The 21,939-nt window shown below is 51.8% G+C and overlaps 2 protein-coding genes across 2 annotated transcripts in view; both read left to right on the forward strand.

Annotated features, from left to right (window-relative positions):
- LOC115393637 (rho GTPase-activating protein 23-like) overlaps positions 1 to 14,993 on the forward strand; it is a 41,896-nt gene extending 26,903 nt beyond the window's left edge. The window contains 25 exon segments of the mRNA XM_030098734.1: positions 801 to 992; positions 2,374 to 2,404; positions 2,779 to 2,874; positions 3,174 to 3,252; positions 3,333 to 3,393; positions 3,781 to 4,206; positions 4,208 to 4,596; positions 4,598 to 5,061; positions 5,573 to 5,683; positions 7,180 to 7,288; positions 7,415 to 7,454; positions 7,569 to 7,706; positions 8,070 to 8,390; positions 8,468 to 8,529; positions 8,642 to 8,754; positions 9,158 to 9,270; positions 9,348 to 9,500; positions 9,613 to 9,691; positions 9,846 to 9,919; positions 10,120 to 10,209; positions 10,307 to 10,432; positions 10,529 to 10,573; positions 10,714 to 10,807; positions 12,116 to 12,147; positions 12,219 to 14,993. Of these exon segments, the coding sequence (XP_029954594.1) occupies positions 801 to 992; positions 2,374 to 2,404; positions 2,779 to 2,874; positions 3,174 to 3,252; positions 3,333 to 3,393; positions 3,781 to 4,206; positions 4,208 to 4,596; positions 4,598 to 5,061; positions 5,573 to 5,683; positions 7,180 to 7,288; positions 7,415 to 7,454; positions 7,569 to 7,706; positions 8,070 to 8,390; positions 8,468 to 8,529; positions 8,642 to 8,754; positions 9,158 to 9,270; positions 9,348 to 9,500; positions 9,613 to 9,691; positions 9,846 to 9,919; positions 10,120 to 10,209; positions 10,307 to 10,432; positions 10,529 to 10,573; positions 10,714 to 10,807; positions 12,116 to 12,147; positions 12,219 to 13,115 (4,335 nt within the window). The 3' untranslated portion in view covers positions 13,116 to 14,993.
- Positions 14,994 to 17,360: 2,367 nt separating this feature from the next.
- Positions 17,361 to 21,091, forward strand: LOC115393642 (L-xylulose reductase-like). Its single transcript, XM_030098740.1, has 8 exons — positions 17,361 to 17,467; positions 17,765 to 17,862; positions 18,003 to 18,157; positions 18,232 to 18,274; positions 20,062 to 20,161; positions 20,239 to 20,303; positions 20,580 to 20,697; positions 20,770 to 21,091. Exons 1-8 carry the CDS (start codon positions 17,416 to 17,418, stop codon positions 20,871 to 20,873), a joined length of 735 nt encoding a protein of 244 aa, XP_029954600.1. The 5' UTR covers positions 17,361 to 17,415; the 3' UTR covers positions 20,874 to 21,091.
- The last annotated feature ends 848 nt before the right edge of the window (positions 21,092 to 21,939 follow it).

Genomic DNA, 21,939 nt, shown 5'->3' on the forward strand with positions numbered 1-21,939 from the left:
TCTGACGCTCCGGCATCGTATGAAGCAAAGTTAGAAACAGATCTGTAAGCAGAATCTTATATTGATTATTAATCCTGATTACAGATGAAAACACGATGAGGCCACCTGGAATCCTCTCATTCTGAACGTTGTTTTGGTGGGTTTGGTGCCCGGTGGGAGAGTATCTGACACTCTCAGGCAGATCAGACCCTCCTGAATCCAACTTTACCCGAACAGCCTCATCAGGGTCGAACAGCGAACCTCGGATTGAAATCAACAGAAATGTGAAGCAGGTTTGGTTTCGAGTCGGCTGGAGGCGGTGGAAATGTCCCGCCTGGTTCTCAGCCCCGCTCAGTAGCAATGTATGCCCCCTTTGTCTATTGTTCGGCTGATTTTCCAGATCTGTGTTTATGAGCCCTAATAAGTTCCTGTTGTTCCAAGACTCCTATTTATAGGCGGCATATATTTTTAACTCCTCCATTGTTGGATGCGTGTAATAAATGTGATTATAGGTGAGTTTGTCGGCGAGCATGAGCTTCCTCTGTGGAGAGAGGAAGTTTCTGAGAAATTCCTGGCATCGGCTGGATGCTGCCCTGGTCCGATCTGGGCAGAGTCCTCAGCGGACGGCCCGCACACACCCACATCCACCCACATCCACCCATTCACACTTCCTTTAAATGTGTTCAGTGAAAGGCTCTGGCACAGTCCGACCCTGCCGTCCAGGAGAGACACATGGTAACTTTCCACCGGCGTCGATGTCGGAGGAGGAGGAAGGGTTCTCTTCTGTTGCTTACTGAACTCCTGTCCTGGTTGTGTCTCAGGCTAAAGGGCGGAGGGATGGCATGGTGTCCACCAACGAGAACCGGCGCCGGCCGCTGTCGTCCAGCGAGGTGGAGGGCGTGTCGTGGCAGGGCCCACGCACCGTCTTCCTCCAGAAGAACTCGCAGGGCTTCGGCTTCACTCTGCGCCACTTCATCGTCTACCCGCCGGAGTCGTCGCTGCACAGCCTCAAGGTAACCCGCCGCTCCGCTCCCGTGTTCGACTCCCGTCGGTCTGAAAACACGTCCGCTTCCGGTCTGTGGGGTCAAGTTCAGAGCTGACTGCGAAAAGGAGCTTTCAAACACGAGGGTGTGGCCAGCAAGGCTGGAAACGTTGGGTTTGATGCTCCAAATTCTTTACTCTTCCTTAGGGGGGCAATTCGCTCTACGGGAGGGCGGCACTTGGGGGGTGGGGTGGGGGTGGGTTCAACCCAAAACAAACATTTACAGAAGAACTCTAAAATCCAGTTTAAAGACTGATCTCAGCAGGGATCACGACAGTTTTATGACTAATCTTCCATCTAGTTTGATCTAATCCAGGATGTTGGCACCAATCCCAGCCAGCCATGTCCACACACACACACACACACACACACACACACACACACACACACATTTACACCTACACACACTCCTAGAGACACCATTTAGCCTCAAACACGTCTTTCTGGGCTTTGGGATGAAGCTGGATTTGACTTATGGACCTTCTGACTGTGAGATCAGCGAGCTAACCACTTCACCACAGCAGCTTCTCTCGGTCACTGATCCGGATCCAGACCCCCAGGCCTGCCCGGGGGTCCGGGTGTGACCTCCGATGAGGAGAGAGCCAAGTCAGAGAAGCTTCGACACTGCAGAGCCGATAACAGGGAGCGAGGAGGCGGAGCTTAAGCCAGGTGGTCCTGAGTAGGTGGAGCCACAGTCAGGGGGCTGAGGGGGGCTGAGGGGCACACCCAGCACTGATCAGAACTGCCCTCTCCCCCAGTAGGAACTGTCATATCAGACCAGAACATGTCCAGTTTCAGTTGATCGGTTACAATAACAGACGTTCCTTTGAAGGGTTCCTTTGTCTTTCTGATTCTTTCTGATTCTTCGATTTGAGAACTGGAAGCTTTTAAAAGTTTGTGTGTTCAGGATGACTCAAGGAAACTGTTGGTCGCCTTACTTACTCCCTAAGTGGTGAAGTGGACTCCTCATGTCAGTGAAGTCCTGTTTGCTTTAATCCTGATTTAACTCAGAATAGCATTAGCATCCTACTTAGCATTAGCAGCATTGAATAGCAGTTAGCTGTCTGCATGTTGGTATTTTCTGCATTAATTCATCAACCTGAAGTGTGACGCTCTCTCACGGTTTCTTGTTGTGTTGGAACAAAACAGTTTCTCTTTTTTTTCTGTTTTTGCTGTTAGAACGTTGTTCTTGCTAACATGAAGACTGACGTGTGGTACATGGGCCTCTGCTTTGAAAGAAGTCTTGACAGCTTTTTTCTCATTTATTTTATATTGACTGGAGATACTGATACATTTCCACAGATTCACTCTAAGTTTGGATTTAAAATATCCTTCTAATGTTTCTCCCACAGGATGAAGAAAACGGAAATGCAGCTGGAAAAGGTGAAGATGGATTTTCCTTCATTGTAAAGATGAAAACAAAATACTGTTTCTGACATCTTTGTGAGTGGAACCCCTGAGACCTGATACTGACCCCAGGACCTGATACTGACCCCAGGACCTCCTACTGACCCCAGAACCTGATACTGACCCTGAGACCTCATAATGACCGAAGTATGTCAGATTGACCCCATCATGACCTGTTCAGTACCAGGCTCTGGGGCCTCATATTAACCTTGGGGGCTGATGCTGGCCTGGATCTGGCCCTGGGGCCTGTTACTGACCCCAGAGAGGTGTACTGGCTTTGGAGACCTCATTCAGACCTGCAGGACCTGGAGCTGCACGTGTGTAAAGATATCGGTCTGTGATGAACTCAGCAGGTGGGCGGCGGTCTCGATTGGAGCCGATGGACACCATCTTTGTGAAGAGCGTGAAGGAGCAGGGCCCCGCCCAGCAAGCTGGACTGTGTACAGGTACAGTCTCTGACTCAAACAGCTCACGTAGTCCAGGAACATACCAACCTGGGATGGAGTCATGAAGACAGTCGATGTGTTTTTAATCATCAGTTCACTGATCAATACTCTGAAGCTTCATTTGTGGCCTTTATTTGAAATATCATTGAAGTTCCATCAGCTGGAGGAGGAAGATGCTCTATAAAGATAATAGGGACCTTTCGGGAAGCAGCTGTTCTAACAGTCACAGAGAGTTTAGTGAAACAGTAACCTCTGCTTTCCGTTAACCGTTAACCGCTAACCCCGGTGTGTGTCTGCAGGGGACCGGCTGGTGAAGGTGAACGGGGAGAGCATCCTGGGGAAAACCTACTCTCAGGTGATCGCACTGATCCAGAACAGGTGGGCCTCTGCTCTTCCCTCATCTTAATCCCCGCTGTCGCTTCGTGTCTTCATTTCCTCCTGGCGTCTTTGTTTTGCAGTCAAAACATTCTGGAGCTTTCTATAATGCCAAAGGACGAGGATGTGTTGCAGTTGGTAAGTGTGAGTATTCTCCTCTTCTATTTTCTCCTCGTTCCTCTTCTTATCCTGTATGAACTGATGAGGCTTCTCTGCATCCAGCCCCCATCCTCTGAACTGTGTTGAAATGTGGTGTGAGGAAGGCAAGAATGGATTCCAGCCACCAGAGGGTGCTAGAGTACCGAAACATTTTGTTAATACAGCATAGTTTTTTGTTTGGAAGAACTATACACAGTTCAAAGGAACATCCTGGATATATCTGGACCTCCAGCCAGACCCCTGTAGATGCAGGGCTCTGGCTGGAGGTCCAGACAGGAAGCTGCATGCTGCCCCCCCCACTCCCTCCGTCCATCCGTCCATCTGTTGTTCTTCTTTCTGCCGTCACATTGTGTCCTGTCGTTCTGTCCTCAGGCGTACTCCCAGGACGCCTACCTGAAGGGCAACGAGCCGTACAGCGGCGGAGCGCAGCACCTCCCCGAGCCCCCGTCCCTCTGCTACTCCTCCCCCAGGGCCAGCCCCGCCCCCACACCCCCCGGCCACGCCCCCCAAAGCCCCCCGGACAACTGGCAGTGCCGAACGAGCCCCGCCGCCCCGCCCCTGGACAACCGGCCCGCCGGAGGCCCGGAGGCCGGGCGGTACCGCCTCCGGTCCTCGTCGGCCCTCAGCGCGCTGGATTTCCACTTTGCCAACCACAACGCCGCCATCGCCTCCGCCACGCTGCCCCCGCCGCGGAAGAGCAGCCTGCCGGCGTCGGCCCGCGCCCACAGCGACGCCCTGTGCCACCAGGCGCTGTCGGACTGGTACTACAGCCAGGCGGAGGCCGCCGAGCGCATGTCCCCCCCGGCACCGCAGCGTCTCGCAGGACCGCCTGGCGGAGCTGGGGCTGGGGCTGGCGCTGGGTCCGGGCCCGGGACCCCCGGCGGCCTCGGCGACCGCGGAGCAGCGCAGGAGAGAGGCGCTGCTGTACCACCACCACACCGCCGCCGCCCAGGACTCGTACTGGCTCAGGGGCTGGGGCGGCGTTTCGGGCCCGGGCAGCCGCTCGTGCTCGGAGAGCCTGCTGGCGGCCTACGCAGAATACGAGCACAACTACGGCCGCTCGGTGGAGACGCTGGCCCAGGCCTCGGCCCTGGTCTCCCCGCACTACGAGTTCTCCTCGCAGAGCCCACAGACCATCAGGGTGACGGAGCAGAAGGCTCCGTGTGGGCCTCAGCAGCAGACGTCCCCCCCCCACGGCGCCCCCCGGCGGCCGGCAGCCGGGCCAGCAGGTAGCCGAGCCTCAGACGAGGCGGGTCAAGGAGGACCAGCACGGGGGCCCCGCCTTCTCCCGCAAGGCCGGACACCTCCTGCACCAGGCCCACTCCTTCAGAGAGCCCGGCGGCGGGGCGGGCCGGGAGGTGGTGCCCCGCCCCCAGTCCACCCCCGCCCTGTCTGTATCGGAGGAGGACCCGGACCTGCTGTCCCCCGTGTCCCTCCACCAAGAGGTGGTCCTGAGGCAGAAGCCCCCCCCGGGCCGCAGGACTTTGGCTCAGACCCCGCGGCGTCCCGTGGACTCCCCGGAGCCCCCCGGCCCCGCGGCGTCCCCCAGCCCGGCGGCGTCCCCCGTCCCCCCGGGGCCCGGCTCCACCCGCAGAGCCAACGGTAGCCTGGTGCAGCACGCCTTCGACTCCCTGTCCTCCATCCCCTTCATAGGTTAGTGACCTCTGATCTGTAGCAACTGACCGGAGCGGAATTCATGTCTCAACTTCCTGTTTCACGTTCAGGACCCTGACCGCCGCCGTCACCTCAGCCCTCTGGAGTCTGTTGCTACAGAGCTCCTGTCATACATAACCTGTCTATCCTGAGTGTTTGTGTGTGTGCATGGGATGTGTGTGTGTCCTCATTAATGCTCCCTACATTTAACCTCGTGCACGTTACAGTCTGTGACTGCTGTATGTCGGCGGTTTGTGAACCTTCACATGTTCGGTGTTCGGATCCGGAGCAGCTGCTCTGGAGGCAGAAACCTCGGCGAACAGGCTGAAGAGTCAAGACGGCATTAGATTTGGTTATGGCTCTGCAAATATCCTTATTTCAGCAGTTTCTTCCTTCCGTTCCGTAGCGTTCTGCCTCCAGGGTAGCTCTACCTGCGACTCCGAACAGGCGACCATGTGGAACTGAGTCTGTCTCGTCTTGTGTTGTGTCTCTTGTGACGGCGACCCTGCAGATGAAGCCACCAGTCCCACTGCAGAGCATCCGGTCTCCACTGACACCACCTCTGTCACCCCCACCCTGTCCTCCATCTCCCCCTCTGTCCGGCTTCGCTCTAAGGACTGCAGTGAGTCTCACCCTGACACTCAGACCACCAAACGGGATCCTTAAGGGCTGAGTCCAGAGGTCTGCAGCCGGCAGCTGTGCAGCCACATGTGGCTCTAGTGTAGTGGAACTCTGTTGACTGGACGTCTTTTCATGGGAAAAAAACAAGAAAAACATCGAAATTCACTAAAGGGTAACCTGGTATAAAGTCTCCAGAAAGGCTGCAGCTGCTGATGGAAAATACCATTTACACACTCATCAAGCTTCACAAACAAAGGATAGTTTTTGTATTCATGAGCTTTATGAGCTGTTTTATATTTTAGTAGTGGTGGCAGACGTCTAGTTCAGTATACTGGTTCACTGTTCCTGGTTCACTGTTCCTGGTTCACTGTTCCTGGTTCACTGTTCCGGTTCGGTGTTCCTGGCTCGGTGAACCAGTTCAGTGTAGAATCCAGATCTTCTCCACTGTGTGTGAGAACCTGGTAGATTTGTCCATATTTCAGCCGAGACTCCACCTCTGGTATTGGACGTTGGTTCTGTCCTCAGCACAGCTTTGTGCCGTACGGGACGGGTCACGACGACCGTATGCAGTACCTGGCACCATGTCCCAGATGTTCAACAATACCGTCTGCTGATTGGCTGATTGATGTATCGACGCAGGAAGTGGCGTCATTACTCGGCGTTCATCACCCCGCCTACATCCTGGCGGTACCCTGTGAAGGGGAACACTGGTTACTCTACAGCCGGCCCTGTAGCGTTCCGACCCGTCCCGTACTGACACACCACCGCCAGGGGAAACACCGCTAGTGTCCCTCATGAGGAGAGGACAGAACAGACTCACTCAGAGTGCTTTACAAATACACCACATTCCCAAACTGAGGTATAAGAGACGTTCCCATCAGAAAATCAATGGATGGATGGATGTAAACACTGGGCTTGAACCGCTGGGTTTGACTAAAACATGTTTTCTGTCTCTGTGAGGTTTTGACTGATCTGACCTCCAGCGATCGATTCCCTCAGAATCATTTTAACGCTCAAAGTTAAACAATTCTGGATTTAAATTTCTACTGAAAACATCATGAGGATTCTTTGAGTCAGTCTCACACAAAACAGACCGATCAAAGAATCAGTGTACTGCTTTATTATTGTTAAACCATTCATCCATTCAGCCACCATCTGTTCATCCATTCATCCAGTCACATGCTCACCTGACTCATGTAATCATCATCGGTCTCATGTATCTCTGCAATTTCTCCTCTGATCACTCCTCCTCCTCCTCCTCCTCCTCCTCTAACTCCTCCTGACTCCTCCTCCTCCTGACTCCTCCTCCTCCTCTAACTCCTCCTCCTGACTCCTCCTCACCTCCTCCTGACTCCTCCTCCTCCTGACTCCTCCTCCTCCTCTAACTCCTCCTCCTGGCTCCTCCCCCTCATCCTGACTCCTCCTTTGACTCCTTCTCTGGCTCCTCCTCCTCCTCTGGCTCCTCCTCTAACTCCTCCTCCTCCTCCTCCTCCTCAGGCAGTATCAAAGGCCGCCGCTCCTCCTACCTGCTGGCCATCACCACCGAGCGCTCCAAGTCGTGTGACGAGGGTCTGAACTCGTTCAGGGAGGAGAACCGGGTCTTCTGGTGAGTCTGGCCCTCGTTCTGAGACTCAGACTCTTCATTCAGACACACAGTTCTGCAAAGTTCGATTAAAAGTGTGTGATGATTAGGTTTTTCTCATGGTTTTGTATCTTGTTTGTTTTTCCGCAGTAAACTGCCAAAAAGGGTCAAAAGCTTTTTCACTGATGGGGTGAGTCACTGTGACACTGTACAACCACAACACCAGCCGAGGAACAGCAGAGAACCACAGTCGGAGCCGGCTGTAGCGGCGAGACGCCCTGAGCCTCTGTCCATGTCGTTCCAGTCTCTGGAGAGCCTGCGGGTGCAGGAGGAGGCCCGGTCCAAGCGCCACTCCACCTCCGAGCTGGGAACCATCACCTTCAGCGACGTGCGGCGGGAGGGCTGGCTGCACTACAAGCAGATCCTCACCGAGAAGGGCAAGGTACGAGTCCGGCCTCCGACCGGCAGACGGGACGGCGCGGGGGACGCCTCGGGATCACGGAACAATGAACACACCGAAAACTTTCACTTCACCAGTTCACACCTCAGACGGCCGCTCACCGCTTTCACCAAGCCGCAGGACACAAACGTACAGTCATGCTTCAAAATAAAAGCGTGCCTGAAAGATGACGACGCACATCAATGTTTTCACTTCACATCGATGATATCTGATGGATGGATCGTTACACAGAAATCAGCTCTGTGTGTGTGTGTGTGTGTGTGTGTTTTTAGAATGAGACCTGATCGATTCCGTTACTGATGGCTGCAGCCGTCTTCACGCCGTTCCGTTTCTTCCTGTGTGCAGAAAGTGGGCGGCGGCATGCGTCCGTGGAAACGCGCCTTCTCCGTGCTGCGCTCCCATTCGCTCTTCCTCTACAAAGACAAGCGGGAGGCGGTGCTCCACGGAGCGGGGGCGGGGCCGGGGGCGGGGCCCGGCCAGGACGAGCACCCGCCCATCAGCATCCGCGGCTGCCTGGTGGACATCGCCTACAGCGAGACCAAGAGGAAGCACGCGCTGCGGCTGACCACGCAGGACTTCTGCGAGTACCTGCTGCAGGCCGAGGACCGCGACGACATGCTGGCCTGGATCAAGGTCATCCGGGAGAACAGCAAGACGGACAACGAGGTGGGGGGCGGGGCTCCGGCTCCCCTGGGACCAGGCCCCGCCTTCCCCGCTCACTCCGCCTTGTTTTCCCCTCGCAGGAGATCGGCTCCTCCAGGCAGGCTCTCATCAACAAGAAGCTCAACGACTACAGGAAGCACAGGTCAGCGGGCCGCACGGCGCTCGGCCTCCGCCCGGACCCCGAGTCCGAGTCTCTGGAGCTCTGACCGTCAAACACCCCCCTGAAGAGTGTGTGTGTGTGTGTGTGTGTGCAGTCTGACAGGGACCAAGCCGGACTCCTCCCCCAGAGCCTCCCGGATGAGCATGATGCCCCCCTTCCTGCTGGCGAAGACTGAGAACAGCACGGTGAACCGAGGGTCCAGATGTGGTCAGTCTCCACTCGGTCCAAACGCTCTCCGCTCTCCTGACAGCTGTCCTCCGTTAAACGGCACTCATTAACGAGAACGGCAGGACCAAAGGAGGGGAGGATTACGGTGCTCGTTCTGACGTTAATACGGTCATGAAGCTGTTTGTGTTTTATCCAGAAGCAGCTTTAAAACCTTCAGTTTGTTCCTTACAAAAAAAGCACGGATGAACACGTATAAACAGGATTACCTCTGGAGGAGCATTCTTCTTTTCATGCCGTTCTGTTGATTGTTGATTTTGAACAAATTGGTCAAAAAAAAAAAAGCAAAAACGTGGTGAAGTGGTCAAAGAAGAGGACTTCCTGTTTGACATTTAAAATGTGCTTCTGCTGGAGATCAGATGCTGAGTGAGTCGTGCTGTTTCAGATGAGAACAAGGCTCTGTGGGGCATCAACATCATGAAGAAGACCAAGAAGGTGGACAGTCCCAAAGCTTTCGGGGTGCGGCTGGAGGACTGCCAGCCTGCCGTCCACCACAAGGTGAAGCCGCCGGTCGCAGACCTGAGGGGGGTCCGGGCGGTGCTCGCCTCCCCTCACCTCCGCCCCCCTCTGTGCAGTTCGTGCCCCTGGTGGTGGAGATGTGCTGTGGCGTGGTGGAGGCTTCGGGTCTGGAGTACACCGGGATCTACCGCGTGCCGGGGAACAACGCCATGGTGTCCAACCTGCAGGAGCATCTCAACAAAGGCCTGGACATCAACACGGCTGAGGAGGTCAGCGTGCTCTCATGATGGCGTGGTCTCCTGGCCTCATGGTCTCTGGTCCTCCACCCCCGGGGGTCTCCTGTGAGGTTTTTCTAATTCCTGTTGCTTCTTACTTCTTCAGAGGTGGCAAGACCTGAACGTGATCAGCAGCCTGCTCAAATCCTTCTTCAGGAAACTTCCGGAGCCTCTTTTTACGGACGGTGAGTCCACAAACCTGCCGATGATCACTGACTGCCACTTCCACCTTCAGTGTGAGGAGGGTTCTCTGTAATCTGGATGTTAGAGGAGCAGCTCACAGTCATGATGTAGCTTCCATGCTAATGCCAGCTGTGTTCCCGATCTCCCCTCACCCAGAAAAGTACAACGACTTCATTGCAGCAAACCGGATGGAGGACGCAGAGGACAGACTGAAGACCATGAAGAAGCTGGTGAGGAGAAAACCTCTGCTTCGGAGGACTTCCCCTTCTTTGTTTGTTCTATCTAGATGATTCTGTTAGTTTGACTTTGTCCAAAACAAACACTTCAATTTTAACCCCATTAAAATAATCAGGAAACTCTTGTTTAATAGTTTTCTTCTGGTATGATAGTTTGACTGATGTGGGGATTTGAACCCTGATGGTGTTCTCAGATCCAGAACCTGCCGGATCATTACCACCACACCCTGAGGTTCCTGGTGGAACACCTGAAGAAGGTGGCTGACCACGCAGAGAAGAACAAGGTAAGACGAGCTTCTGCCCTGTCCCACTGAACGCACCCAGCTAGAACCCTCCAGAACCCTCCGGAACCCTCCAGAACCCTCCATCCATGTCCTCCAGATGGAACCACGGAACCTGGCGCTGGTGTTTGGACCCACGCTGGTCAGAACGTCTGAGGACAACATGACCGACATGGTGACGCACATGGCCGACCGCTACAAGATCGTAGAGACGCTCATCCTGCACGTGAGGGACACACACACACACACACACACACACACACACACACACACACACACAGTGACACACACATTAACAGCTGCTCCCCGTTCTCTCCTTCAGTCTGACTGGTTCTTCGGTGATGGAAAGCTGGAGAATCAGGAGAAGGTGAGCTGCTCAAACAACCCCAACGCAGACACAGCGACACATGGACTTCTAACTGTGTGTGTGTGTGTGTGTGTGTGTGTGTGTGTGTGTGTGTGTGTGTGTGTGTGTGTGTGTGTGTGTGTGTGTGTGTGTGAGAGCAGACTCCGGAGGATCAGCCGGACATGCAGCCCGTTCCGAACATCGACCACCTGCTGTCCAACATCGGCAGAACCGGCGTTCCGGCAGAGTTCTCAGGTGATCGATCTGCTCTTTAAAATCACACAGTTCCAACAGAGGCTCGTTGGAGGCGCCGTCGAACAAAACACACACTGACCAGACAGGAATAACAGCATCAGGAATAGAAACCCGGCTCATTGATTGGTCCAGACTGAAAGCAGAAGTCCCTCCACTTCAGCCAGCTAGCAGCTAGCAGCTAGCAGCTAGCCAAAAGCAACCACAGTCCGTTGTGTCTTAGTTTGAATCTTCGAAGAGTTTCTTCATTAACAGCTTCAAACTGCTCTCCTCTGTCTAGATGTGAAGGAATGTTTCCTCCTGACTGTCTCTGAGAAAACTCTTCTGGTAGCTGGAACTCTGATGACTCTGCTAACATCTCCACTCGTGTCTGTGCTGTCTCCCGACTGGAATTTTAATAATGCAAAGGCTGGATTATGTTTTCTGCACTGATGTGATGCCTCAAAATACAGTAACTAACATCATACATTATGAAAAACAGTCTGCTAGCTTAATGCTACCTTTTGTGGGAAAACCCACTGACATGCTAACAGTTCGCACCAAAGTCACGGAACCTGATTGAACAAATTAAACTGAGTAACATTCCTCTTAGTAAATACAAAACATGAATGCTAATTATTTCAATAAAAACAGATATATATTTCCCTCACTCAGAAAAACATGAACAATATTAAAAAAAACTCTGAAAACTCAGATAAAACACAAACAGGAAGTGACTACGGAAGCCCATGTGGCTGAAAACGCTCAGTGGTTGTTTTAGAAATGGTGAGACTTTATTATCGTTGTTTAAGACTTAATATTTGTTGTACACGACACCAAAACACCAGATAAAACAAGATTTACGTTCTCTTCCTGCAAACTGGGGGCAGCAGAACCGTCCATGTGTTTCCTGACTAACCTCTGGACACTTCCTGTTTCCTACTTTCTCTCACTGCTCTCCTCTGCGGACCTTTCCGGACTCTTCTGTTCTAGCTGAGACAGCGGATCAGCCTCTCCGGTAGGACCGGCTGTGTGTGTGTGTGTGTGTGTGTGTGTGTGTGTGTGCATGCATTCATGAGTGTGTGTGTGGTTCCTCGTAGCTTGTACCGAGCTGAGCTGTAGCCACTGTGTCTGGATGAAGCTGGGGTTCTTACACGGCGTCTGTGGAACCACTGCAGTTTTCCCGTGTTCCTCTGATCCAGGACTGACATGGTTCCAATAATGGTCTCAGAACTACAGCAGTACTGGATCAGACTGTGCTCCCATGTTCCTCCCCCAGGTCTGATCCAGGACTGACACGGTTCTAAGTCAGATCTTCTCTCTTTCTTTCAGATTCCACCACCAGCGATTCACTTAAGTCGAAGGTAAGCAGGATCCTCTTCCTGGAACGTTGTGTAGAGTTTTCCAGGTCCTGATGAGTTCTCTGCTCTTTCAGTTTTCTTCAGGTTCCAGAAGAGACCTGAACGCCAGAGACTTCCTGCCCAAGTCCATCATCTCTGCTGTGACCCGCAAACGGAAGAAGCGCCTCAGTAACTACGTGCCGGGCAGCAGCGCCGACGAAGACTCCGAGCATGAACCGGTCAAAGCTAGCAACTACCAAGGAGGAGGAGCAGCAGGAGGAGGAGGAGGAGGAGGGGAGGTAGAGGAAGAACATGCAGCTCCTGCAGAGGACAGAGGGGACAATGAGGCAAAGGGGGGGAAAGTTGGTGAAAGCAGAGAAGGCAGCGAGTCATCGATGGGCGAAGAGGTGAAGAAACAAACAGGAAGTAGTTTAAAGAGTCCCCAGAGAGACGGCCCCCAAAGACCACCAGAGGCCCCCCTCTACCCACACAGCTGCCTCTACTCTCAGCAGACACTCGGACCCCTCCCTGCAGCCCAGCCCCCCAGAGGACGCTCCACCATCCCCGTCTGGATCTCCCCCACCAGGCCCCCCAGTCTGTACCAGGCGGGTCGGCCGCAGCCGGACCGGGGCCCCCTGCAGCCGGACCGGGGCCCCCTGCAGCCGGACCGGGGCCCCCTGCAGCCGGACTGGGGCCCGCCTGTGGCGTTGCGCTCCAGGAAGGCTCGCAGCGGACGAGCTCGGGCGGTGTCCATGAACCTGGACCTGAGCTACGAGTGGAGAACTGACAAGGTGGAGGTGGTCCGAGTCATCGAGGCCGGGGGGCCTCGGCACTCCATCCTGGGACCCGGGTCGCTGGTCCGTCTCTCTCAGGAGGCTCCTCACCTGTCCTCCCAGAGCCCCCGGGGGTCCTCCGCCGTAGTCCTGCGGAGATCAACTCAAGACCCCCGAGACAAGACCAGAGCGTGGCGCCGCCACACGGTGCTGGTCTGACTGGACCGCTGGACAGGAAGTCCCTCCGTCAGGAGCTCCTCAAACTACTGCAGCTGGAGAGTTTCATTCCACCCGGGGGTCCACCCGGGGGTCCACCTGGGGGTCCGCGGCCCCTCAGAGCCGCTCTACTGAGCTCCATCATGCTCTCAAAAAGGGGAAAGAGCTGAAATGCTAAAAACATCTATGAAATTGTTTCTAAAACCTGGAATCCAAGAAAAAAGTTTGCTAAAAAGCATTGAAATGTTTAAAAAACAGAAACTAAAATGGATAGGAAAGTGGAAAAAAGTATTGAAACTACTGAATAAAACAACGACTTGAATGTCTGGCTAACAGAAAACAGCAGAAGGAGCCCAGCCTGGACGGAGGTGTAGCTCAGAGGCGTCATGCTAACTCTTACTGGACAAACTGATCAACAGCAACAATCCAGACCAACAAACAAGTTATGAGTTTACACCAAGTGTTCACTGCTACAGCACTGCCCCCTTGTGGCAGAGATGAAAAGACACATTACCACCAGAGTCTAACAAAGAGCAGTGGAATCAATCAGTACTGATCAAGATAAGTGTTCCTCATGTGATCAGAAACACTACTTAAGTGAATTTTCGAACAGCAGAACAAGAAAAATACAATCTGTAACAACATGGACAATTTTAACATTTCAGTGATCAGTCAATAAAATGATGAGGAAAACAGTTTTATCAGGAAACAGTCAGGAGCAGCTTTAGAGGAAGGTGTGAGAGAATCCAGGAGACCCAGTGTCAGGAGGGGCCCTGAAGGCATCATGATCCATGGGTTGGATAAATGTGAATCTCTTGTCAGTGATTGGCTGGCTGCTGCTCTGACTGGACTCAGGAGAGCTTTTTCTCCAAAAATTATCTTTTTTTAAAAAATATATATTTTCATATTGTGCTGTGAATTTAAACACACCATGTTTTAAATAATTAATTGAATTAAATAGAAATCAAATCCAGTGAGGGGCGGCGCCCTGTCGCCCGCTGCTTTAGCGAAAACTAACAAATCCACTAAAATTCAGCTAATTCTGCTAAAACTGCCGTGAAATGTGTCGCGTCTTCAGGCGGATTCCTCCAGCGTGACGCGGCGAAAGCGTTTCTAAACCCGAAGGCGTGTTTGGAATGAAACTCTTCATTCGGCGGTTTTCTGAGCTCCTCAACGACTCACCAGCAAACAATCAGCTGTTTGTCCTCCGCTCCTCCAAAGATGCCAACATTCCCACGGACGACAACCGCGCATGCGAGAAGGAATATGCAAACCCCAGTGTGTGTGTGTGTGTGTGTGTGTGTGTGTGTGTGAGATAAAGGCAGCTACTTGATGTCATGCCAAAACCTGGATGTGTGTGTGTCGTCGTACCGCGTCAGTATCAAACTCCTTCACTCTGAAAGCCGCTGGATGGAAACCCTTCCTCCAAACACCGAGGCCTGACCCCGTCCCTGGACCTCCAGCCGTTCAGACACGGTCAAGCGAGCCTCCGTTATCCAATCAGTGGACCAAAACCTGCTAGTTTTATTGAAATCCTGCTGTCAAGCTTTTGTCGGTCATCGAGCCGGCCAGCCGTGGTCCACGGGCCTCATGTTTGACAGCGTTTTTGGGGGATGGAACCCGTCCGTTGCTTTCAGAGTGTCTGCAGTGCTGTCGGTGAACGAGGTCCTCGCAGTGTTAACCCCGTCATATTTATTTCTCCAGACGTTTAGTTTTGTAAAAGGAACCAAAAGGGATGTGAACCAAACTGTCCTGCCAAGCCACTGTGGTCCCAGCCCGTCTTCTTCTGACCCACAATCCTCTCTGCTCCACTCAGCGCATGTGTGTTCTCCCTGCTGTGGACCAAGTCTGTAACAGCTGTACAAAGCCTTGATAAGTTAACCCCTGTACATAAATATTATACATAATATATTAAATTATTTGTTTTGGAACGGCTTGGTGTTCTTTTGTGTGTGTGTGTATGTGTGTGTGTGTGTGTGTGTGTGCGTGCGTGCGTGCGTGCGTGCGTGCGTGCGTGCGTGTGTGTGTGTCCGAACATTCCATGCAAAGTCTGCTTGAATTAAAAATGGTTATTTAGTCAATTAATATAGATAGATAGATGGATAGAGAGATGGATTGGGGTTGGGGTCAGTGGTTGGGGTCAGTGGTTGGGGTCAGTGGTTGGGTCAGTGGTTGGGGTCAGTAGTTGGGGTCAGTGGTTGGGGTCAGTGGTTGGGGTCAGTAGTTGGGGTCAGTAGTTGGGGTCAGTGGTTGGGGTCAGTGGTTGGGGTCAGTAGTTGGGGTCAGTGGTTGGGGTCAGTGGTTGGGGTCAGTAGTTGAGGTCAGTGGTTGGGGTCAGTGGTTGGGGTCAGTGGTTGGGGTCAGTAGTTGGGGTCAGTGGTTGGGGTCAGTGGTTGGGGTCAGTGGTTGGGGTCAGTGGTTGAGTCTGGTGCCAGAGCCTCTTTAGCGCCCCCTGTCCACCGCTGCACTGTTGAGAAGCCCAGTGGCCGTGGGGACCAGGGACCTGCTGTGGCGCTCAGCTCGAGCCCTCCTCCGCTCCACGACGGCCTCCAGTGAGTCCGGGGACCGTCCAGCAGAGAGCCGGCCTCCGGATCAGCTGATCCAGCCTTCTGGTCCCTGTCCCTGGTCCCCGGCTCAGCTGAATGGAGAAGGCAGAGGACGGATGTTCTGTGTGTGCGGTGAAAGGTTCTGAAAGATGCTGACAGGGAAGTCCATCATGTGACCTGCTGTTACTGATTGAAACTGCACTCACTGCGGGACGCCATCGTTCTTTCATCCCTGTGCGGTCCCGGGGAATTATGAGAAATAGATTCTTCATTTGAAGCTTGAATCTGTTACAATTATCCTTTTGTGCTCTATCTTGTAGACTGTTCGCCACTGAAAGAGAAAATCCGACTGGCAACTGACAGCTTTAGAATGTTGGATGGTTCAATTCCTCATGGATGAGAGTTTCCTGATGTGAAACGGCTCCACTGAAGTTAAACATAAAGACATTTTCCTGCATTAAATTGGTGATTTTGTGTTGATTACAAGCTCACAAATGACACGATCGACTAATTCAGATTAATTTGTTTAAATTAATTGACAGCACTAATTAATTCTAATAAATACTAAACTGTAAATCTGCTCAACAATAAAGAAGTTGATCAGAGATCAGAAAAGCAGGTCCTGCAGACTCCATCTCTGAGTTAGAACATCAGCATTTAGCAGCCGGATGGCTGCTGACAGATTTATCTCACATTTTCCTACAAATTCCCTCAGTGTTCTGCAGAAGCAGGCTGAGGGGAGACTGTGTTGGTCTGCAGGTGTTCTCTCTCCAGGGGTGTTGAACTCCTGCTGGCAGATCAGCTTTCATGTGTTCGTCAGCGTTGCAGCAGGTTGTTCCTCACAGCGAGGATATCTGGTTTGATGCTGATGTGTCGTCTGCATGCTGCCCAAAATGTCTAAATTAATCATAATAATTTTCCCAGCAGTGAAATTGGCTGCAAAGCTTCCGTTGAGTCAGAGGAAGTTCTTCTATTTATTTTTACGTGTCGATTAAAGTGACTGAGTTTATCAGACTGTGTTTTCATTCTAAATACACAACTTTTCACATATCATATCATTGGGGTGAGGGAGGATCAGTATGGAGGCAGGAGGATGAGGAGGAGGAAGGTCCAGTATAAGCAGACACACACTCTTCTGAGTGGAAGACTCCTACTGTCAGAATGTTTATGTGACCAGCTTCTCCTGCACATTTTAAAAAGAAGCACTGATCTGTGTAACTTGATTCAGTTCTTTAATAGTAAAAATCTTGATCAGCGTTGAATTGATTCATCTTATTAGAAATCCATGTGTTCAGATAATAAACACTTTTATTATTCATTATAATTCTAGATCATTTACATAAAATTCACAACTCTCCAAGTTTTAAATTTTCAGTGTAGTTTCTCCACTCCATCTGTGTAGCTGGGTTGTGCGCCTGTGTCTGGGTTCATCTGTGTGTTCAGTTGTGTGTGTGTGTGTGTGTGTGTGTGTGTGTGTGTGTGTGTGTGTGTGTGTGTGTGTGTGTGTGTGTGTCCTCAGAACGCTTTGTGTCTCGGTGTGTAGCTCTATATGTGTATATCTATGCTGCTCCAGTGACCCCACCCCCACTGTCACATGACTGTGTGTGTGTGTGTGTGTGTGTGTGTGTGTGTGTGTGTGTGTGTGTGTGTGTGTGTGTGTGTGTGTGTGGGCGGGACCAGCCACCGGCCCGTCGCTCCTCCTCAGCCCCAGAAACGCGCCTCTCACTCGGCCTGCTGAGGAGCGGCGGCCCGGAAACATGGAGGAGACGCTGCAGGGGAAGCACGCTGTGGTGACAGGGGCAGGGAAAGGTACACACACACACACACACACACACAGCCAGTTTCTCGTGGTTTTAAGTCTCTTCATCACTTTTGCTCCTGATAACTTGTCGGGTTGTGTTGAGTCTTGTCTGAAGCTGCAGCTCATCCAGGTGTGTGAGAACAACCAGCTGCTCCTTCAGACACAGGCTGACCCCGTCCTGACCTTTAGTCCTCAAACTGCTGCTGAGTCAAGATGGATCAACTGAAGGAGTCACTCATTAAACTCCAGGTGGAGTCAGCAGCTGATTGAGTGTGTGTGTGCGTGTGTGCGTGTGTGTGTCTCAGGCATCGGCAGAGCGGCGGCTCTGGCTCTGGCCCGCTGCGGGGCAAAGGTCACCGCTGTCACACGCACGCAGGCTGACCTGGACAGCCTGGTGCAGGAGGTAAACACGCTGAGATTCTCTGTATGGTGAACTTCAGAATGAAAACGGAGACAAACAGGCTGCAGTACATTGAGTCAGAATGTTAAAAAAGAATCAGGATCTTCCTGAAGACATATGGTGTGTGTGTGTGTGTGTGTCAGTGCCCGGCCATCGCCCCGGTGTGTGTGGACCTGGCGGACTGGGCGGCCACCGAGGCGGCGCTGCGGGACGTCGGCCCCGCCCACCTGCTGGTCAACAACGCCGCCTGCGCCAGCCTGCAGCCGTTCCTGGAGGTCACGGAGGAGCAGTTCGACCGGTGAGAGGTGCAGCCGCTCCCCACGGCGCCGTCTGAGCCGGCGTTCCCCTCATGTTCTGCGTTCTGCGCCGCAGGGCCTTCAGTGTGAACGTGAAGGCGGTGCTGCACGTGTCCCAGGTGAACACACACACCGCCCTGCACACACTCCTGCAGTCACAACACCGCCTTTAAAGGGATACGCCAACATTTTGGCAAATGGGCCATTTAGCGCAATTCCTCAGTCATTTGAACAGCGTACTTACTGTTTTTGTGAGGGCGAGCTGTTGTTTATCCAGAGGTGAGTCGGGGAAGGTTTTCGGGACGGACACAATAGAAGTGGATGGTATTTTTGTTCCCCCTCGTCAAACTCATCAAATACACAATCCAACAACCCCAAAACACTTTGGTGGACATGTTATAATCCACACATTCACTACGCTGTGGAACACCAACAAATAATATTGTAGCGTTACGACACTGAAGCAAATACTGGGAACTACTTTTTCTTTTGAGATCACTACGCCCAGACGCCATGTTTAGTAAGTAGTTCCGTCTTAGCAATCTTCACATAAACAACTCAATCTCGTAATTTTGCAATAATATTTCACAGCCGAGTGAATGCACTTTATGGCATTTTGCAAAAAAAAGAGCTTTAAAGGTGCCTTAAGGAGTTTGCATGTTTTATGCGAAACAGCGCCCCCTGCAGGCCTTGGGCGTAATGCAGCTTAGTGAAAAACTTGTCCCTTCGGCTCGCGTGCACGGAAGACGGGAACTCCGTCTTCGCTCATTTAGTAGCGCTCAAGTAAGATTTAAGTTTCTTCTCCCTGGTGGAGTCTGTGTGGAGCTGCAGTGCTAGAAGCCAGTCTGTTCTGACTTTCTGGAAGATCCTGCTCAGTTGTTGCTCACTAAGCATCTGGCGGAGTAATGGCGGACAAAATGAAACCTAACGAGCCGGAGCGCGCATTACATCATTCCTTTCTAATTCTCCCCAAAAAACTCTGGTGCCGGACCGGCACTGTGACTTTCAAGTGACAGTTTAGCGCTGTTAGAGGTTCTGGTAATGAATATGTCAGGGCACATTGGACACATCATTAAAAATGTGTAACAAATTTATGGTGGAAAATAAGTATTTTTAAGGTTGAAAAACTCCTTAATGCACCTTTAAAGCTGTTTGTTCCCAACTCCTCACTTAGGAAGGCTCTAAATGACGTCATCTTCTAATCTGTTTCGAGGCTCATTGCATATCCAGGTCAAAGTAGACGATGATGTCATTTAAAATGATACATTGTTGCAAACTCCTCAGTCAGGGAAGTTCTAAATGCAGAAAGAAGGAACCACGTGAAGTGAGAGAGCTCCAGCCATAGATCCTGATCATTCAAAGGCAAAAACAAAACAAAAAAGTACAGATATCTATTGTCACACATCTGTTGTGTTTCATTATTCTTTTGCAAATGTAGAAATGCTATCCAGAGTTACAAATCAAATGTGATTGGTGCCTTGTCTCATGTTATCACACAGTGACATTCGAATAGTTTTGATTGATTTGAATTGATTAAAAGTCCTTTATTTGTCCCACGGGGGGAAAATGCAGAGTTCCAGCAGCACAGAGAGAAGAAATAGAAATGCAATAGAAATGGGAAAATTTACAAAGCGCAACCATACATAGAAAAATTAAATATCATTCAAATCTAAATTTTGGATATATACAGTATAATGAAATAACAGATGTAAGCTAACCGACATAATTAAACATAATTAAAATCTAAATTTAAGACAGATATAATCATTTTTCACAGAGCTGAATGGATGATGGATGTTCCCGGTTCCATAGCAGCGGCGCACCAGATAAATGTACCAGTATTTTTTTTTTTTAGTGTGAGAAGTACGATGTGTGGCGTGAGCGCTGTGTTTGTCTCTCCGGGCAGATCGTGGCTCGAGGAATGAAGGAGAGGAAACATGGCGGCTCCATCGTCAACGTGTCCAGCCAGGCGTCGCAGTGCGCCCTGAGAGACCACGCCGTCTACTGTAGGTGCTTCCTCCCCCCGCGGGACAGGCTCCCGTCCTCCGCCCGCCTCTTAACCTGCTTGTTCTCTCGTGTTCAGGCGCCACGAAGGGGGCCGTGGACATGCTGACTAAAGTCATGGCTCTGGAGCTGGGACCACACCAGGTACCGGCGCGGCGAGCAGCCGCCAGTGCTCTCCACTGTCCTCCGCTGAAGGAACAGGACGGCTGGACCCGCCACTTGTGTTTTAGCTGACTGACTGTTAGCTACTTGTTTCTGCTCTGATATTTTAGCAGAACATACCTGTTTTACTTGTGTCATTCTCATCGATAAAGAACCTCCGCGTTCACATGAAGCGTTGCGGAACGGGTCCTGACCTCTGACCTCCCGGTGGCAGAATGTGTCAGTGTTGCTGACCCTGGAAACGTGGTGGTTCCTCAGATCCGAGTCAACGCCGTCAATCCCACCGTGGTGCTGACGGACATGGGCCGTGTGGGCTGGAGCGACCCGGAGAAGGCCCGGACCATGACGTCCCGCATCCCGCTGGGCCGCTTCGCAGGTCCGACACACTGCCAGGAAGTGTGTGTTTATGTGTGTGTGTTTAATCGTGTGTGTGTGTGTGTGTGTGCAGAGGTGGAGGAGGTGGTGAACAGCATCCTCTTCCTGCTGAGCGATAAGAGCTCCATGATCAGCGGCGTGACGCTGCCGGTGGACGGAGGCTTCCTGGCCTGCTGAGGACCTGAGGAACGCCTCCACCCGACTCCCCTCCGTCAGCTCGCAGCCTGTTACATGTTCTGATCGTTTTCAAATTATTGGAAAAGAATCACTTTTCTACCGTCAACACTAGCACATGCTAGCAGAAAGCCGCGGCTTTCTGCTAGCATGTGCTAGCGTTGACGGTGGATTTATCACTTTAACTCATTTTGATGAAACACACTTCAAAATAAAAGCATTTACTAAAAAAGTCCAAATTTTGACCTATTTCTTGGCAGTTTGGAGCCCCTCGCATCCCAGTTTTGGCCCACGGGCCTCATGTTTGTCAACCCGGTCGGACTGAATGAGGACAGAAGCCCGTTAGCTTACATATACATTTGTATTTAGTATACAAAAAATTGAAATATTCCACCACACGGACATGTGAAGTCATAAAAAATAAGACGGAACAGCTGGAACAAGTATACAAGTCATCTTACATTACATACATACATGGCCAGAGAGTTTCCATGGCGACGGCCTCCCCAGGGAACCACGGCAGGTCAAACAACTTCCATGCAATAATAAGAGAGTTCTGCGGCGGCGCCGCAGGACCACGACACGATTTCAACCACGGAGCGCCGCGGCGGCGCCGGGTGGGAGGGGGCGGGGCGCCCGAAACGGGGCAGAAATCATATGTCATCCGTCCAGACAGGAAGTGGCGGCGCTGCGACTTCCTGTAAGAACCGATTCCTCTCTGGACGAATCAAATGCGGCTGTGATTAATTGCCATTTAAAAATATTTGATGTTAATTAATCATGATTAATGCAATTAACTGGCAGTCCTAATCTTAATCAAAAATGTGTTTAGAATCTGAGTTAAATATTATTTTTATGACCTTAACCAGATTGTAAAAATTCCTTTTTTTTCAGGTTGACGATCCGTGACTTCGTCGTTGTGGGTTTCTGTCCCTCTTGAAGCTCTAAACTGCCCTCTGCAGGGTCCCCGCCCCACACTTTGAGAACCCTTCACACAGACGGCGAGCGAGTCCCCCGCTCTCTTTTCCTCTTTAGAGCTAAATATTTAGTACATGTAGATAGATATTAG

This window comes from Salarias fasciatus, chromosome 8 (assembly GCF_902148845.1).
Source record: "Salarias fasciatus chromosome 8, fSalaFa1.1, whole genome shotgun sequence".
In the NCBI taxonomy this organism is placed as follows: domain Eukaryota; kingdom Metazoa; phylum Chordata; class Actinopteri; order Blenniiformes; family Blenniidae; genus Salarias; species Salarias fasciatus.

Bases quoted from the DNA above. Each gene is read 5' to 3' on its own strand.
- LOC115393642 (XM_030098740.1), top strand. From the start codon at position 17,416: ATGGAGGAGACGCTGCAGGGGAAGCACGCTGTGGTGACAGGGGCAGGG. The intron at 20,304-20,579 runs GTACCGGCGCGG...GTGGTTCCTCAG, and splicing joins TGGAGCTGGGACCACACCAG to ATCCGAGTCAACGCCGTCAA. The intron at 20,698-20,769 runs GTCCGACACACT...GTGTGTGTGCAG, and splicing joins CCCGCTGGGCCGCTTCGCAG to AGGTGGAGGAGGTGGTGAAC.